General features: G+C 38.7%; 1 protein-coding gene across 2 annotated transcripts in view; it reads left to right on the top strand.

Moving 5' to 3' along the window:
- Positions 1–19,303, top strand: part of dock1 (dedicator of cytokinesis 1) — a 215,706-nt gene that overhangs the window by 172,749 nt on the left and 23,654 nt on the right. For both annotated transcript variants that reach the window (XM_012959631.3, XM_002932662.5), the window contains exons 36-42: positions 274–314; positions 1,191–1,281; positions 1,788–1,907; positions 8,889–8,978; positions 10,451–10,555; positions 16,888–17,029; positions 17,141–17,222. In XM_012959631.3, coding sequence (XP_012815085.1) covers positions 274–314; positions 1,191–1,281; positions 1,788–1,907; positions 8,889–8,978; positions 10,451–10,555; positions 16,888–17,029; positions 17,141–17,222 — 671 coding nt within the window. The remainder of the gene's footprint in view (positions 1–273; positions 315–1,190; positions 1,282–1,787; positions 1,908–8,888; positions 8,979–10,450; positions 10,556–16,887; positions 17,030–17,140; positions 17,223–19,303) is intronic.

The raw sequence follows: 19,303 nt of genomic DNA, 5'->3' as shown, positions 1-19,303 counted from the left end.
AACTGAATGCCCATATCCATAAGCCATAATTTTTTATTCAAATTTAAGAAAAATCAAAAAATACTGCATCAACTTTAAATAAAGAACTGTCACATTTCCAACTTTCCAGTATTAGGTAAATTCTATTCCATTCTATAGGGAGCTTATTGTAGACTGTAGGCTATCTCCAAAAATGATATTACACCTCATACAACCAACTACAAGCCATATTGACAGTGAAAATTCTTTAAATGGGTCATTTTACATTCTTTTGTGCCTGGTTTTGTTTTGCAGAATTTCTACAAAGAGATTGAGAGAGAAGAAATGTACATAAGGTTTGTAAGAATTCACTTTTTTATTTCAATGAAAAAAAAAAAAAACGACAGAAGTACATATTTTAATGTCACAAAAACTGTATCGGGGACACAATGTGCCATATAATATGACCCCTCCATGTCATCTTGCCTGTAGCTGGGGCAAATGGAGTAAGAGTTTCTAGTGCAGTAATATATATCAACCAGTTTGATTTGGAGCTGACTTATCAAAGGCAAATGCTGCTTGCTTGCTGTCAGGGTTGGACTGGGCTGGCGGGACACGGAAATAAAACCCAGTGGGCCCCACCGACCCAGAACCGATCCCTGCCAGGATGCATCAGCGCTCCACCCCAGAGCTTCGTCCCCTGATTGCACCTAGGTAAGTATGAGATATCTGCGCTTGGGGGGTGGGTGGCAACCCCGGTGGGCCCCACACATCCCAGTCGACCCTGCTTGCTATGGTTTATGGTTCTGTTTATTGGCAACATTGTGCCCATTAACTAGGGCAGAGCTGCAGCAATTTCAGCCCAATCCTATTTAAATGGGCTCACATATTAAAGTAATATTTTGCAGGATTGTATAAGGATCATCTGCCTATAGCTCTCCTGTAATAGCTACCGTGTACACATTCCCAGAATGCCTTGCAGTAATGAAGGGTACACTTGGAAAATGCCAGAACCCAGACAGGATTCACACAACCGATGCACCAGTAGGACTCTACCCTGCCTTCATGGCGATTTTTACCAGGCAGCAGCTTTAGTTTCTAACAAGAATCTCTTTTTCTTAAGACGTTGCCATGTAATAAACCATTTCAATATTTCTACTATTAATATGATGAAAAAAATGAATCATTGGTAGTGCTCATTGTACATCTGTATTTTTTTTTTTTTGCTTTAGGTATTTGTACAAACTGTGCGATCTACACAAGGAATGTGATAACTATACCGAGGCTGCCTATACTCTACTGCTGCACGCCAAGCTTTTAAAGGTACCGGCCAATGATTATAAAGTAATGAAATGGGCACCGCTATAGGGAGTTCTGGCCAGCCAGTCACAATGTACAATACAGCTACATTTCCATATAAGATCCCTATGCAGTTGAGTGGGTTTGGATCCCTAGCTGCATATACTTTGATGGCTGTTTGGGAGATGAATCCAAAATGCCCAGGGGTCTCTCTCATTCACCTGTGGCATTTGCCTGAAATGGCTTTTTAGGTGATTGGCACTTATATATGGCCTACTATTTTGCATTGGCTCATTGATGTGCTTCTCCCCCTGACAGCCTGCATTTACTGTCAACATGATCCAATTGGTTGGCCCGAGGGCAAGATATGACCCAGATATATCTGGAAAAGATCGGTTTGTTTGATGACTTTAAATGTACGATCAGCTTAAACCACTGTGAGAGTACAGTAAATTGAATCTTTTTCCTTGGAGCAACTTGCTTGCCTGACTCTGTACTTACCATGCATATCATTTCTATTCTTTGTGTAGTGGTCTGAAGAAGCATGTGCCGCACACCTTACTCAGCGGGATGGTTACCAAGCAACAACACAAGGGCAACTAAAAGACCAGCTGTACCAAGAAATTATCCATTACTTTGATAAAGGCAAGGTAATACAAAAACAAGGCTTCTTTCATTTTTATTTGCCTCTTGAATTTTTTTTACACTTTTTTTTCAATTTTTAATTTTTTTTAAACACTGCAATTGTGATTTATATTCTTTAACCCTTTAACTGCCTGCCCATTTGGTCAAAGAGGAACTTGTATTGCCAGACTGTTTTTGAACATTTAGCACTCTTTCACTTTAAGGGCCTTTTTTCTAGAGGGTACTTTTATTTTACCTGGGAAAATAATATATATATATATATATTTCATGACAACATACTGTAAGCTTTCAAAATATGCTATTTTTGTGTTATTCCACTTCTGTAACAAGTTATAGGCTTCTAAATGTCTAAAAAATGAAGAAAAATAATATTTTCCATAATATAAACACATATATCAGAAATTATTTTATACACGAAAATACAACTGATTTGGAAAGTTGAAAGGCTCTTGAACGCACCAATACTAAATATATATAGTTTTATGGAGAATTCTCACTTGTATAGGTCAAAAAGTCCCAGCAGTACACTGCTAACTTTCCAAAGCACTGGCCCAGAAATCTGCATTCTTTAGATTTCAAGGCCAAATATTCCACTTCGAGTAGGTTTACACTAGAAAACTATACATTTTTGGAAAGAACAGATTCTGATGAATTCAGAATAGGTACATTTGTCTTTTTACTCCTAAGTTGCAATACTCACATGTCCATTGGATGCGTTGTACATCCTACATGTTGAATTCTACAGTGTTTGCATATGAACAGGTAACTGAGGAGGTTATTACAGTCAGAAGTGCAATTATTATTATTATTATTTTTTTATATGAAGTGCCCTATAATGTGCTTGAATGGAAGCATGGTTTAGGGATATTTCAAGTTTAGAAGCACTCAACTTGTATTTATATCTGTCCTGTGAAGTCCCTCTATGTGCAAGGGGAGCTGCAAGTATGACTGACCCATCCCTTCTGTGGTCTTATTTCTTCTGCATCCAGTGAGGCAGAGCAAAGTCAGGAGAGATGCCCACACTTGTGTGCGTTTCCATGTTATGGAAACGCACCATGTATGGCAGGTTTAGGCTTACTGGAATCCCAAGGAGAGATCCCCTGTAGTTGCCATTGAGGCTGATGTTTGATCCCCAGTCTGTGTTCAGCGCTCTAGGGATTCACTACAGCTCTAAAGTCATAACTAGCTCTACAGGGATTACAGCCCTATCAATAACTGTATAACAATATAGTGGCCACCATGGGATTTGTAACACCTAGGTTATTACTTGCAAATGTAAATCATCCTCATTTAGCAAAGAAGTGCATTCTGCGCCTTGTCATAGAATTTAATTCAAAGCAAGGTACAGACCACAGCATTTCCCATGGGTGCACTTGCACCAGTGGTATCAGTTAATGATCCCTCGTATATTTTGTTTGTTAAGTTTCCTATACAGTACCCATGTAGAATTATACCGTTTCCAGAAATAATTTTGTATTGGCTTGCCTGTCCTGGTCTATTAGATCTATTGAGTTGTCTGCAAAGAGACACTACTGGGCCTCATATATAAACACTAGACACATTTGCACATGGGCAATAACCCATCAGTAACTGGCTTTTTTCAGACATTTGATTCTTTGCCCCAGGTTACTTCCCAGGTTAAATTTCGCTTACGATCTAGAAATAAGCCCCTGTGTCTTTGATATCACATTATGGTTTTTGTAATTTTTTGGGCTAAAGAGGGCAAACGGAAACCTAAGCTGCTCCATGTTTAGACCTTTGAAAGGTTGATAACTAGTTTAGCAGTGCATAGATAATCTCCTGCATAATGGACCCCTGCTAACAAAACAATCAAAACAAAGCCTGAAAGAGGGAGAAGGGACTTGTATAATAATCTAATTAGCTACCTCTACCAAATATGGAGCAGCTTCAATTTCCTCGTTTGCCCTGTTTAGCTCAAGAAATAACAAAAAGAGAATTCATGTTTAGCCGGGGTCCTTTTCAGCTGTTCTTTTCCACTGCAGCAATAATATTATTCTTTTTTTCTAAATAAAGCCATAATCTTCTGTGATAGTATTTTTTTGGGGGGGAAATAAAGCCATAATCTTCTGTTCTTTGCTTTCATACCCTTGTGTCTAGTTTCATCACAACAACCTAACCTTTTGCTGCCGGATCCGCTGTCTGTTCATTTATTTTATTGTCTTTTGCTGAAGCAAAGTCATTTTAATAACGCTCTTTAATCCACTGACTTTATAGAATATTACTAAGCTTCCGAATAGTTTCTGTGGTTGCTAGACCAGAAATAATATAGAAAGTTTTGTACTGAACTCCTAACCCTTCTGCTGCATGAGCAGTCTGCAGCGTGCCGCCACTCAGTGAGTCACCGGGGGTTGAAAAAAACGTAAAGAAATCAGTTTAGGGTTTGCTTCTATCTAGTAGCAAAGGATTTAATGTCTTTAAGGAGTTCTTAAGCCAAAAGTTACATTTTTGTAAACTTATTCGAAGTGATGTCATTTTGCCATTGAAGTACAGGTATCGGACCCCTTATCCGGAAACCCATTATCCAGAAAGTTCTGAATTACGGAAAGGCCATCTCCCATAGATTACATTTTAATAAAATAATTCACATTTTTAAAAATGGTTTCCTTTTACTCTGTAATAATAAAACAGTACCTTGTACTTGATCCCAACTAAGATATAATTACCCCTTATTGGGGGCAGAACAGCCCTATTGGGTTTAATTAATGGTTAAATGATTCCCTTTTCTCTGTAATAATAAAACAGTACCTTGTACTTGATCCCAACTAAGATATAATTACCCCTTATTGGGGGCAGAACAGCCCTATTGGGTTTATTTAATGGTTAAACGATTCCCTTTTCTCTGTAATAATAAAACAGTACCTGTACTTGATGCCAACTAAGATATAATTACCCCTTATTGGGGCAGAACAGCCCTATTGGGTTTATTTAATGGTTAAATGATTCCCTTTTCTCTGTAATAATAAAACAGTACCTGTACTTGATCCCAACTAAGATATAATTACCCCTTATTGGGGCAGAACAGCCCTATTGGGTTTATTTAATGGTTAAATGATTCCCTTTTCTCTGTAATAATAAAACAGTACCTGTACTTGATCCCAACTAAGATATAATTACCCCTTATGGGGGCAGAACAGCCCTATTGGGTTTATTTAATGCTTAAATGATTCCCTTTTCTCTGTAATAATAAAACAGTACCTGTACTTGATCCCAACTAAGATATAATTAATCCTTATTGCAGCCAAATCAATCCTATTGGGTTTAATTACTGTTTAAATTATTTTTTTTGGCAGCCTTAAGGTAGGAGATCCGAATTACGGAAAGATCCCTTATCTAGAAAACCCCAGGTCCCGAGCATTCTGGATAATGGGTCCTATACCTGTATATAGTTTTGTCATTTAAAACATATTAGCAGATTGATACTGCTAAATAGGACTTACAGCTCAGCAGCAGTTTTTAGGGGCACTAGGTGAAGAGTTATTAAGGGTAAATTGAATATGCATGCTACATCTTTATTAATATGTCTATTTACCTATTGCTTCTGCACTTCTTGGGAATTATTAACGGGATTTTTATTATTAAATGACACTGTGTACGTTGCAAATAATGCATTTTATTATTTTAAATTGTATTCTTGAAACAAAAAACATATTTTTTTAGCTGTAATATTGGTGTGTAGGTGCCTTCTCCGTGCATTGTGCCTGAGTCTGAGCTGAGTCAGAAGGAGCCAGCGCTACCCATTAGAACTGCTTGGAGATAACCTATTGTTTCTCCTACTCAGTTGTTATGGAGTCATGGCAGGACTTGGGTGTTTTCTCATATCTACCACTAGGTGGGGCATAGGAGCATTCTTAGTAATACAGGTGTAAGGGAGCTGTTGTACTGCTACCTTCGTTCTGCTGTTTGGCTTTTGAGGAAAGGGGGGTGACATCACTTCAAGAGTGGGTGAAGTTTATCAGAGCATAAGTCACATGGCTAAGGGCACTTAGAAAACTAAGATCATGTCTAGCCCCTTGACAAATTTCAAAATGAATTGTAAAAAAATGAAATCTGTTAACTCTTTTGAAATATGGATTGCAATGCAGGATTCTGACGGAGGAGCACTAGTAACTGATGTGTTTTGTAAAAAATCCTTGTGGCAGAATCCTTTTAAACTGCCCGTACACCTAGAAGGAAGGAAGGAACTGCTTCCCACCAACTGCCCAACTCACTATTTATCAGGGCCAGTCAGCACTGCGGCATGGACCAAATGCTGTCACTCACCTCAAAATTTTTTTTTTTTGCAGAGTTCCAGAGTGTGATGGGCATATTTATTACAGTATGTATGCCAACACTGATGTTGCCTATAGCAACCACTTAGATCTTTGCTTTTGTTTTCTAACTTGTAGATGACCACAAAAATCTAATTGCTGATCGGTTGCTATGGGCAACACGATGTTGGCTTACACACTATAATAAATACACCCCCAAATGTTGGTGTCACTTACACCCCTCCAGCCAACACTTGGCGATGCATGTGATGATGTTAGATTTTGTGTCACTACGACACCACCTAGGGAGAATGTGCGGATACCTGTGCCTTATAATGTGCCCAAATACTTTGGCCCATGAAGTGTATCTTCAGAACTCTTAGATAGATATGGCAATTATTCTCCCATTGCAAATGATATCATGTGATATCTCTCCTTCTACTTTAATTACTTCTTTCAAATAACAGTTTTATTTTTGGGGGATCATTAGTTTTTATAGCCTAATGTGCTAAATGCCTTTTATTTACACTTTATATTATTATTTTTTTTTCCTATTCAGTTTTAGCTTAATGAGCCATCATTTCACTCCACTAAGCATAATCGTTGTCAGTATTGTAGTTTGTAACATGATAAAATTGCATTTTATAAACTAGCCCAGTGGCAGTTAACCCCCAAGCCTCTCTCTCATAGGAACAGATTTTCTATATTTAGCAATATTGAAGCAGAGGGGTGGCTCCTTGATAAAGAATAATTTATCATCTACTGAAGGAAGCGCTACTCAGAAGTACTGCAACCCGTGATTGTACCGATCATATCGAGTCAATTCTCTCTTTGGCTTAGTTATTTTTATTGCATTTTTCCATGTTCCAGATTTAGGGCAATTTGACTATTTTGCAATCCCCTGATTATCTTTACCTTTAATTGACAAAGATCAGTACCAAGCCAAGTAGAAAGCAGTCTTGGTACATTCTATTTCTCTCTTTAACATATGGCATGACATTTCCCATTTAGCCTACATGTTGTAGAAAATATCAAAATTGACGGAGTATTTGATCTAGCATACGTAGTGTATACACCAGCGATGCCACACTGCATTATAGGAAATGAATGATTGATTGGTACAATTCCCCAAGGCAATAAAGAAGAATTTACTTCACTTTGTGAAGCAGCTGAATTGCTCTGCTGCCTTGACATTTTGACTGTTCTCATTACTTCACTTTCACCTCAAATGTAAATGTACAGATTTATACGTTGGTTAAAGTTGAACTAAAAAATTTGATGTAGTCCTCACAGCTCTTTGTGTGTTGTGCTGTCCAATTTTTACCATAATACTTGCCAGTCTTTGAGAAGCAAGAAAATGGAACATGACTTACTGAAGCTCATCCTAGTCATAGAAATGTTTCCTTTTGTCAATATAAATATTTGGACAAAATCTTAAACTGCACTTTTGAAAAAGCTCCACGGTTTACCCAACCTGAAACAGGGCTTTCTTTAAGCCAAAATCCAAGGCCGTCCAAAAGGAGGCCCGACGTTTGTATCACCCCAAGGCTACTCGGAGCACCATTTACGTATTTGGATGGCCTCATCTGTTAGTTTTTTTTAATAACTTGGGGATTTTCTCTTTTGCAAAACTTAGAATTATTTTTTAAAATGAACTCAATGGGATGTGGCCTTTCCATGATTTTGGAGCTTTCTGGAAATAGTTTTTTTGGATAAGAGATTCTATTACTGAACTATTACTGAGCCTCCAGTGGGGTAACTATAGAGGAAGTAGACCCTAAATTTACCTACACTATTGCAAGCAGTGGGGGGCACAAGTGGGTAGAGGGAGAGGCCGGCTGATGCTGAGAGTCTTCAAAGCCCCCAGTCACTGAAGAGTATTCAATTGCCAAACAGAAATCTTGGTTGACCAATGTCTCTCATTTTTACTTTTTGAGGCCATTGGTCAACCCACCAGCAACGTGTGGCTGCACTTGAGTTTTTTCGGATAAGAGATTCTATAACTGAACTTGTTAGAGCCTCCAGTGGGGTAACTATAATGAAAGCAGACCCCACATTTACCTACACCGTCACAAGCAGTCGGGGAGTGGGGGGCACGAGTGGGTAGAGGGAGGGGCCAGCTAGAGGATGCTGATGCCGAGAGCCTTCAAAGCCCCCAATCACTGAAGAGTATTCAGTTGTCAAACAGAAATCTTGGTTGACCAATGTTTCTCTTTGTTCATTTTTGAGGCCATTTGCCATCCCACCAGCAACATGTGGCTGCACTTTCTGGGAATTCAGTTTTTAAGATAAGAGATTCTATAACTGAACTCGTTAGAGCCTCCAGTGGGGTAACTATAGTCAAAGCAGACCCCGCATTTACCTACACTGTTGCAAGCAGTCGGAAAGTGGGGGGCATGAGTGGGTAGAGGGAGGGGCCAACTAGAGCATGCTGATGCCGAGAGCCTTTCCAAGCCCCCAAACTCTGCAGAGTATTCAATTGCTAAACAGAAATCTTGGTTGACCGATGTTTCTCATTGTTGCTGTGTGAGGCCAGTGGCCAACCAAACCAGCAACATGTGGCTGCACACCAGGTCCATGATAACTATGCTGTGTTTTCCTTATTTCTATCATAGTACTATTGTTCTTTTCCTCTAATTTCAAATGTTTATTTTTCTTTGACTGTGGTTTGATGTAATCTTAAAGTACATGATATTTTAATACTTTATTTTTGCATAGATGTGGGAAGAAGCGATCACCCTTGGCAAAGAACTGGCTGAACAGTATGAAAATGAGATGTTTGATTATGAGCAACTCAGTGAACTGCTGGTATGTTCCTTGCTAACATTTTAAATATGGTGTGAGTGTTACTTGAGAGATGAAAGCTCTTTTGTGTTTTATAGACATTCTGTTATCGGTGTTGAGTATTGAGTAACATTAGCACTTGCCATGCATGAAGCAGTTTATATCTCTTGTTGACAAACCGCACCCCCTACTCACTTCCACAGTTTCTCATCCACATCTTGATGTGATTTGACCTTATGGATTGTATTTGGCAAGCTACTTACATGGTTGGAACACCCACATGATCTAAACACATCCTATAATGGGCTTCATTCTAGGCAAAACACACTTGGTCAGTAGACTTTCTCAGATCAGGTCCTCACGTTGTCATCTTATATTATTCGGACCCCTTTAAAGTAACAGTGACACCAAAGTATTCTAGCACTTAATTACCCCCCAAAACTGAGTATTTTGCAAGTAAAATTCAAACTGAAGATATAAAAAAAAAATAGCAGTTTTGGGGTGGGGGGAGTGTTAACCTATTGGCGTTTCTGTGGTCCTTTACAACATACCAAGGTTAAAAACATACAATACAAAAAAAAAAAAGTATTTGTAACAGTCAACCTGGGGTATGCAAGGCAGTAAATCTTCAAATTTCGCCTTAATTTACTTTTAGGCTGGGCCCTCTATTTACTATGTGCTAGAGTCCAGTCCAAACAGCTGTGGAAGCATTGCTTTTGGCTGATTGTCAGTTTGGCAAGTGTAAAAATTCAGACAGTGCCAGCAGTCCATGACTTATTGATGTGGTCCTAGGGCCAAACTATCCGTTCAATCCAATATCACCCATGTCAAGGTGGGCATATCGGGAAAGATCTGCTCATTTGGCTACCTCACCACAGTAGCAGATCTGTTATGGTAAGGCCAGCTTAAGGCAATAGCAGACATGGCAGCTCTTTTGCCAGTGACCATCAGATACTGCCTCTTTTCCCTGTTGTCCCCTTTAATTACATGCTCTTATCCCTGTGCACTTGGTACATATTGCGTCCCAAAAATTGACACTTGAGGGGTTTTGGGCAATTAGGTAAGGACGGTATAGGGAGGTCACTGACTTTTCTCCACTACATATGCTATAACCCTGAAAAACACTGTTGTAATGTTAAAGAAAATCAACTGTGTGTGTGTATATATATATATATATATATATATATATATATATATATATATATATATAATATGTGAGAATCAAGGCAGTAATAAGTGTGCACTTTAAATGAAATAATATTATAATATTTTCATTTTCAACGGCTTGTCTATATCCCCACTAGCAAATAATTGTGTGGCGGGAGGAGCTGCAATTTATAAACTGACTCGTTCTTAACAGGAGACAAGTAGGACAAGCAGGAGATTCATTGATTAAATAAAATGCAGATTAACTCTCTAAACAATGTAGAACATGGCATAAAACACTTTGCTGGTTACCGTAATTGTATACTCTTATTCTTCTTGTTCTCTTTTAGAAAAAGCAAGCCCAGTTTTTTGAGAACATTGTGAAAGTCATCCGACCCAAACCCGATTATTTCGCTGTTGGATACTATGGACAAGGGTTTCCTACATTTATTAGGGTAACTATATTTTGTATGTGTTTTTTTGTATGTGCGTTATTTACCCCCCCTTATGAGCAGGGATAAGGCAAAATGAATGGAGATGCTTGCATATACGTATTGGTAAAAGGGGTGGTTCACCTTTAAACTAACTTTATAACATACTAAAAGTTAATGTGTTAGTGAACCGTCCCTTTTATTGTTTTTATATTTTTCACTTTTTTTTTAATTAGCTATAAAAATGGTGCACTATCATACTTGCTGTTTTTAGAATGTAAAAATCAAGGATGAAGATTTTAAAGGACAACTGGAGACTGAACCACTGGCTACTGAAGAGCTTCCTCTTGCAATGATAGTATTATAGTAAAATAGAGGGGAATATGAAGCATATTGGGGGGGATTAGTTTGCTGCTGACAGGGGTTACAGGTAGGGGGCAGCAGAGGGCCACCAACTTGGACAGCAGTTATTTCACTTTGCAACATAGTAGTATGATAAGGGATGATAGATAGGATGCAGCAAGGCTGAAATAAATGTGTGATGCAGTTTGTGCAAGGTGCTACTGTAATGTGGATGCTACAGAAGAAATATCTGGCTCCCCATCTGCTCTGTTGATGTATTGCTTGGATGTTCAGCACTGTATGCACAGATAGTGCTATATAAATACACCTATACAAACATACTAAAGCTTTATTAGCTTTCCAGAATTCCAGAAAGTAGCATGAAATGAGGGCCTGAGATAAAAAGTGGATAATAGAAGATTCATGTCATTTCCTAATACAAGTAATGGGGCCTGTTATCCAAAATGCTTGGGGCCTGGTGTTTTCCATGTAAGGAAACTTTCTGTAATTTGGATCTCCATACCTTACGTCTACTAAATAATCATTTAACATAAACCCAATAGGATTGTTTTGCCTCCAATAAGGATTAATTATATCTTAGTTGGGATCAAGTACAAGGTACTGTATTATTATTACAGAGAAAAGGGAATCATTTAACCATTAAATAAACCCAATAGGGCTGTTCTGCCCCCAATAAGGGGTAATTATATCATAGTTGGAATCAAGTACAGGTACTGTTTTATTATTACAGAGAAAAGGGAATCATTTAACCATTAAATAAACCCAATAGGGCTGTTCTGCCCCCAATAAGGGGTAGTTATATCTTAGTTGGGATCAAGTACAAGGTATTGTTTTATTATTACAGAGAAAAGGGAATCATTTAACCATTAAATAAACCCAATAGGGCTGTTCTGCCCCCAATAAGGGGTAATTATATCATAGTTGGAATCAAGTACAAGGTATTGTTTTATTATTACAGAGAAAAGGAAATCCGTTTAAAAAATTGCTGTAATTCGGAGCATTCGGGACAACGGATTCCATACCTATATAATCACTAAAAAAATTCTGTACCTTTTCTGAAATAATGTACTAATGTAAAGCTGCTATTCCCCGTGCCCTTCCCCATAGCCTGCCTCTCTACATACAGCTATTTGTTGGATTCTTTCTATTTTTAATAGACATTTAGATAAAATGAAGGGAGCACAGACCCAGTGATGTTTAATGGTAACTGCTAAACTGAATCCTGCACAAATGGGGTCATTTACAGCTGCAAATGCAGTTGCATGGCCACAAAATTCCGAGTAGTCCCTTGCACCTAAAACTCTATTAAAGGAGATTGCATCAGCATCCACTTCCGTGTAGTTGTGCTTTGCTCTGCTCTCTGACTCTATCCATATCAAGCGATGCATCCATAGACACAGGGGAACCCTGGAGCTAACACCATCTCCAACACCCCCCTCAATAGGCGCAGCACAGACAGTCGGGCAATTCTGTTCATTTTGATGCATTGTCCCCAGTTCTGGCAACCACAAAAACATTTCTAGAAGTGCTGCATTGTGGGAACAAACCATGGTGATGGGACTTGATTTTAATTTGTATTTTATTCATTTTCAAGTGGCAATGAAACGGTAACCTCACAGTCTACTGGGCTTTTGGCTGCTGCACAACAGGCTAGCCTTCTCAGTTTCAGACTGGAAATAGTCATGCTAATACAGGTATGGGATCTGTTATTCCGAAAGTTCCGAATTACAGGAAGGCTATGTGCCATAGACTCCATTATAATCAAATAATTCTAATTTTTAAAAATGATTTCCCCTTTCTCTGTAATAATAAACCAGTCTTATCACCCTTTTACCAGATCCCAACTAATATACAATTAATCCTTGTTGGAGGCAAAACAATCCTATTTGGTTTATTTAATGTTAAAATGATTTTTTGCCCAACTGACATCTAGCCTGGAATCAACCAGATCTCGATTGCGCAGGTTTAAAAATCAGTCGCATCGGCTCGTTGATGCAGTCCCTGAACTGATTAACGCCTGTACCTGTTGTTCTAATTCAGTCGTTTAGCCCCAGGGCCAAAACGACCGAATTAGCTCAATATCACCCACCCGTAGGATGGGATATCAGGAGAAGATCCGCTCACTTGGCCACCTCGCCGAGCGAGAGGATCTTAGCGTGTATGGCCGCCTTTCAGTAGTTTCAAGGTCAGCGTCCCCTTTATATTTGGATCACATGGGCTAAAAAAAAAAAAATAGGGCATCTCTAAATCTTGGTTCCTCTCTACTGCCCTTGTTTGTATGCCATACAGCTGACTGAAAGGCGCAAAGCCAATCCATGACTGCCAGCAATTTTCCAATTCAGACTCCTTTGTCCATGTTGTAAAAGAGTGAGTAATAAACACGGTGAATAGTGTTTTAAACCTCTTTTTAATACAGAGATGAATTTTCTTTACAACTGAACAGTTCCATGATTCCGCAGAAACGCATTTACTGCGTACCACAAATCATTTCTTGGTGGTCATATTGTCAGGTGCCGTGCATTAGCTGGGGGACTATAACATTTCATCGCCTCTCTCATGCATTGCTGACACAAAATTCTTCACAATCCTTTCCTACCCCATATTTGTTTGTCCTTTTGTCAGTAATTTCACTTTCTTGCTTTTTTTTTTTTTTTTTTGATCCATTTGCCTTGTATTTACTGTTTTAAGGCCCTGTTTACTGTTTATTTTATTTTTTTTACTTAAACATGAATGCTAGATTTAAGGCTGTGCGCAGCAGGACAGGAGGAGTAGAAAGATATTTCCTGCTGCCACACTTTATGAGTTTTAACCCGTTACTCCCAAAAACGTCAAATAGTGCATGCTTGCACTGGTCAGAATTGATGCTACTTTGCACAGTTTACATTTGGCCCTATCACAGCGTTGGAGATACAGGTCGAGGACCCTATCTACGCACTGATATGGTCATCATACCAATAAGATTTTTAAACCTGTCTGAGCGACGTGGCTGATTTTGAGCCAAATATCTGTTAGGTAGGAAATGTCGGAGTGCCCCATCCTCATAACTCACTGACTTGGACTAAAGGAGCTAAATTGCCACCTTAACTCTGTGGCAGCTAGCCAGCTTAGCAGCTCAGAGCCTGATATTAACAGTGTAAAACTGCTGATATCTGACAGTATTAAAAGTTATTTAAAAAACGAATGTAAATTGCAAAAGTAGAAGAGCAATTTTGCATTAATTTTTGGGGGTTTTAAACCCCCTTTAACTATAAAACTATCCTTAACTGTCTTTGAAGGGCAGGATATGACTTTAGGATAGTAGGTACCGTACATACTCGAGTATAAGCCGATCCGAATATAAGCCGAGGTACCTAATTTTACCTAAGAAAGCTGGAAAAACGTATTGACTCGAGTATAAGCCTAGGGTGAGAAATGCAGCAGCTGCTGCTAAGTTTCATCAAAACAAATACCAATAAAATTACATTAAGGCATCAGTGGGGTATATGTTTTTAAATATGTATTTCAAATAAAAACTGTAAACTAGCTCTGTAAGTGGAGGGTCAACAAAAACAAATGTTTTATCAACAATGATACCTTAACATTACTGCCCCCTTAGCTCAATCAGCAACCAAGCTAAAATACAAAGAGTTAAAACCCTTCAGAACTATATATAGTTTATATAGAATTTAAAGTGCAATGTCTAGTGCAGAATGGGACAGGTGAGGATGGTAGATAAAGATGAATTTGGGAGTGGGCCAAGGGCACTGGAGGGTCTGGTTGCGGGGGGGCCTAATTTGCACACAAAGGACAGTGGGTGCTAGTCTGGAGGGGCCCAAGGCACCCGACTCGAGTATAAGCCGAGGGTGACTTTTTCAGCACAATTTGTATCCAGTAATTGGATTGTTTGTCTCCAGTAAGGATTAATTATATTTTAGTTGGGATCAAGTACAAGTTTTATTATTACAGGGATAATTTGTAAAAATGTTAAATATTTTATTAAATAATTTATTTAATAATAAATACTGAGGGATACTAGAAGAGCTTGCAATTAGTAATTTTCGAGGTACAATTAAAGGGTACACTGAACTAACCCGATTAAAGGGAGGGAAAGAAAAGTAAAATAAGGCACTAGGGCAGCATATAAGACCAGATTGCATTTTTTATACCTACCACACTTATTATGAACTACTGGAAACAGTAGACAAATCATTGGCTATTTTAAGCATTTTATACACCAGTGAGAGAGTTGTTACCTTAACACATGGATGCTAAAGAAAGCAAGGCAATGCATTTCCCACATTTTTTCCTTTCCAATTAATTTATTTGCAGCCACTTAACATTCTCCTGTTTGGTTACCAGAGCTTATTATAGTAGAGTGCCCAATAGTGTGAAAAATAATATTCACAGGCCCAGGTATAAAAATAAATGCTATGTTTATTTAAGGTAAATGTTTAGAGGTGTTAAATTGCTCATTTAAAAATGGCAGCTAATTCATATGTGTGGGTGTGGAACCCATAGGAGGCACACTATATACTGCAAGCACATGGTGGTGGTGAGCATTTAAGTATAATGAATACAGGTATGGGATCCATTACCGGGAAACTTGTTGTCCAGAAACCTCCACATTATGGGAAGGCCATCTCCCATAGGCTCCAATTCTAATGAAAAAAAAAGTCACATTACCACATTTACCAATGATTTCCTTAAGCTTTGTAATAATAAAACAGTACCTTGTGCTTGATCCCAACTAAGATATAATTAATCCTTATTGGGGGCAGAACAGCCCTATTGGGTTTATTTAATGGTTAAATTATTCCTTTTTCTCTGTAATAATAAAACAGTACCTGTACTTGATCCCAACTAAGATATAATTAATCCTTATTGGGGGCAAAACAAGCCTATTGGGTTTATTTAATGGTTAAATGATTCCTTTTTCTCTGTAATAATAAAACAGTACCTGTACTTGATCCCAACTAAGGTATAATTACCCCTTATTGGGGGCAGAACAGTCCTATTGGGTTTATTTAATGGTTAAATGATTCCCTTTTCTCTGTAATAATAAAACAGTACCTGTACTTGATCCCAACTAAGATATAATTACCCCTTATTGGGGGCAGAACAGCCCTATTGGGTTTATTTAATGGTTAAATGATTCCCTTTTCTCTGTAATAATAAAACAGTACCTGTACTTGATCCCAACTAAGATATAATTACCCCTTATTGGGGGAAGAACAATCCTATTGGGTTTATTTCATGGTTAAATGATTCCCTTTTCTCTGTAATAATAAAACAGTACCTGTACTTGATCCCAACTAAATGATAATTAATCCTTATTGGAGGCAAAACAATCCTATTGGGTTTATTTCATATTTAAATGAGTTTTTAGTTGACTTAAGGCAGGGCTCCCCAACCATTTTACCTGTAAGCCACATTCAGATGTTAAAAGGGTTGGGGAGCAACAAGAGCATGAGAAAAGTTCCTGAGGGTTCCTAGACATAACAGCCCTTATGAGACTGGCAGCCTACAGGAGGCTCTGTTAGGCAGTACATCTGGGTTTTAATGCAACTAAAACTTGCCTCCAAGCACGAAATTCAAAAATAATCACCTGCTTTGAGGCCACTGGGAGCAACATACAAGGTGGGTAACATGTTGTTTCTGAGTCACTGTTTGGGGATCACTGACTTAAGGTATGGAGAACCAAATTATGGAACAACACCTTATCTAGAAAACCCCAGGTCCCAAGTATTCTGGATATTAGGTCCTATACTGTAGAGTGTGCAGCTGTTTGGTGTTGCTTCTCCTACTTGCCAGTCTGTGCGCTAGCAATCCAATGCTGCCATTAGTTCAGACAAATCAGTAGGATCGTATGCAGTGTAAAGTAGTGTTTAAACTCATCACTAAACCCTTCTTGCTATTATCCTCGATTGGTGGCCCTTCCCTACAGATTACCGCCCACACACACCTTAAAATCAGTGGTACTCTCACTAACTTGAGCTTTTTTTCTTTTTCGAAAGAACAAAATGTTCATGTACAGAGGCAAAGAGTATGAACGGCGTGAAGATTTTGAAGCTCGTCTCTTGACCCAGTTTCCAAACGCGGAGAAGATGAAGACGTCGTCTCCACCCGGCGATGACATAAAGAATTCTGTCGGACAATGTATCCTTGAAACAAAGGGTTTGTTTGAATTCATATTGTGTGTAGTCATCATTGAGCCATTAGAAAGTGCTCTTGGTCTTTCTCTTGTTTATCCTTAATGTCTATATCCAGATATCCAGTGTTTCACAGTGAAACCCCTACTGGAACTGCCTCCAAAGTTTCAGAACAAGTCTGTATCAGAACAGATTCAAAGGTAAGATCTCATATTCCTGATAACAGTAATGCCCAGCATACTCTGTCTCTCATAGCATTATTGTGCTGTTTGTTGCTGATTCTGTCACTTGCTGTTATTTTGTCTGCCAGTACACACTAGGGCAAGTATATCAACACTGGGCAAAATTGTGCCTGGCCAGAAAAAGGTGCACAGGTGGTTATAGCAACCAATCAGTGATTAGATTTTTCAGGAAACTACTGGTAGGACAATGAAAGCTGTAGGTATGTACCGTATCTACTGAATCTGCCGCAAAAGGTTGTATCAAATTACAACCTTACTTTGCACGTGCATGTATGTCCAGTGGTCTAAAGTCACATGATATCAAGGGTTCAGATTTAGTTTGGCCCGGCACTCAGGATTCAGCAGAACCCTAAAGAGAATTCAAGATTTGCATCCATAGATAGATACCTGCATATTTGCCTATTGTTGACAAAGGAAACCCAGTGTCTTTGTTTTTAGGACTTACATAGACATCCCTGTTAAATGCATGATGTGCATGAAAGTGCTGATGAGCACTCATTTTGTGTAGTTGACTCATAACACACATATTAGACCTCATACAAAAATTAAGGAAGTATTTGTAATTTCTTAGTATAGTATTACATAAATGTTTCCCCCAAGCTTCCTGTCCTGCCTGTTGTCCCACATGAGGATATAATGTATTAGTGGGCATAATGTTCCTTTATCTCTACTTTTAAATGGCTACTTGGTTGTGGGCATTGCACTTAAGGATTTTGTTTTATTCTTCAATCTTTGTGTGATGACTAAACCTTATAATTAATACTGCGGTAACTTCTCTGCACATTTCGTTACAGTTGTATTGTGGGTATGTGGCATTACAGTATGTCAAGCACATTATACCAGGCTGAGCTCATTAAAAAGAGCATTCCAAATGTTCTGTACTCCACAATGACTTTTCAATTAAACACATTTAAACAAGCTAATTTTCATATATCTCAGTTCACATCTTCATTTCACGTCATGTGGGCGGATGAGTTTGTAAATTGTGACCCTGACAAGGTCTCCTGATGCCTGCAGCAGGCATACTTCCAGACCTCTGGACAGAGATTCTGCAAAATGACATATCATGCTTGCATTTATTTTGCTAAACTCCAATGCAGCCCCTTGTTATGTGATGGTCAAACAATTTGCTCCAGGGCAGGTGTAAATTCAAGGGCTTCCTTGCATCTAAGCCCCCTGTACATTGTAGCTTGCACCTTACTTAGCATAGTGCAAGTAACTGATGTTTTGACACAAGTTACAGATACCTTTGTGAATGACATTTACGTGCACAATTGTGCACTTCTGCTTGTAAATAAGCCCTATCATCTTTTGCTGCTGGTGAGATGGTAGAGTATGTATGGCTTCCAGAAGAATACAATGTGTGCCCTGCTATAAGTAGGCCTAATCTAAAAGGGCCAGCCACACTCAGTGCTGCATTGTAACCCCCAGAAGTAACACACTTTAGCCTCAGAGAGAACAAAGACAACACCTGGAGGGATCAGCCTATGCATTGAGCATAAGAGCAGTAGTTCAGTAAAAGAATGAGGAGAATAGAAGCACATGGTATGCCATAAGTCATGATAGTGATATAGGAAATGTATTAGAGAGTGGGCAAGTGGTTCACAGATTATGTCAATTTAGTAGAGGGAAGTAAAGGACATTAATGAGGAATACTAGTTATATCTAAGACCAAGCTTCTTGAGGGGCTACACATGTATCTCACTAGTCCTAACTAAGACCAAGTCTCATCCTAATCAGCGATTAAGAGTAAAGGTAAAAACTAAGTAAGCTTTATCAGAAAGGTCTATGTAAATACAGCCATAAGCACTTACAGTAATGCTGCACTGACTTCTCTGTCAAAAGATTTGTTGTGTCTGTAATTCATGTGCCAGAGACACGCATCACTCTCCTCCTCCCCCTCCCTAATGCTAAGAACTCACTTCGTCCCCCTTAGGAATGTGGATCTGAGCCAATCAGCAGGAAGCTTCCTCATAGTGTTGCAAACTGAGCATGTACATGGGTCTGGGTCTCGATCGATCAACATGGGTCATTATGGG

The sequence above is a fragment of the Xenopus tropicalis genome, chromosome 7 (assembly GCF_000004195.4).
Source record: "Xenopus tropicalis strain Nigerian chromosome 7, UCB_Xtro_10.0, whole genome shotgun sequence".
NCBI classification, from domain to species: domain Eukaryota; kingdom Metazoa; phylum Chordata; class Amphibia; order Anura; family Pipidae; genus Xenopus; species Xenopus tropicalis.
The sequence above is the reverse complement of the archived record's forward strand: the minus strand, read 5'-3'. Positions and strand labels throughout refer to the sequence as shown.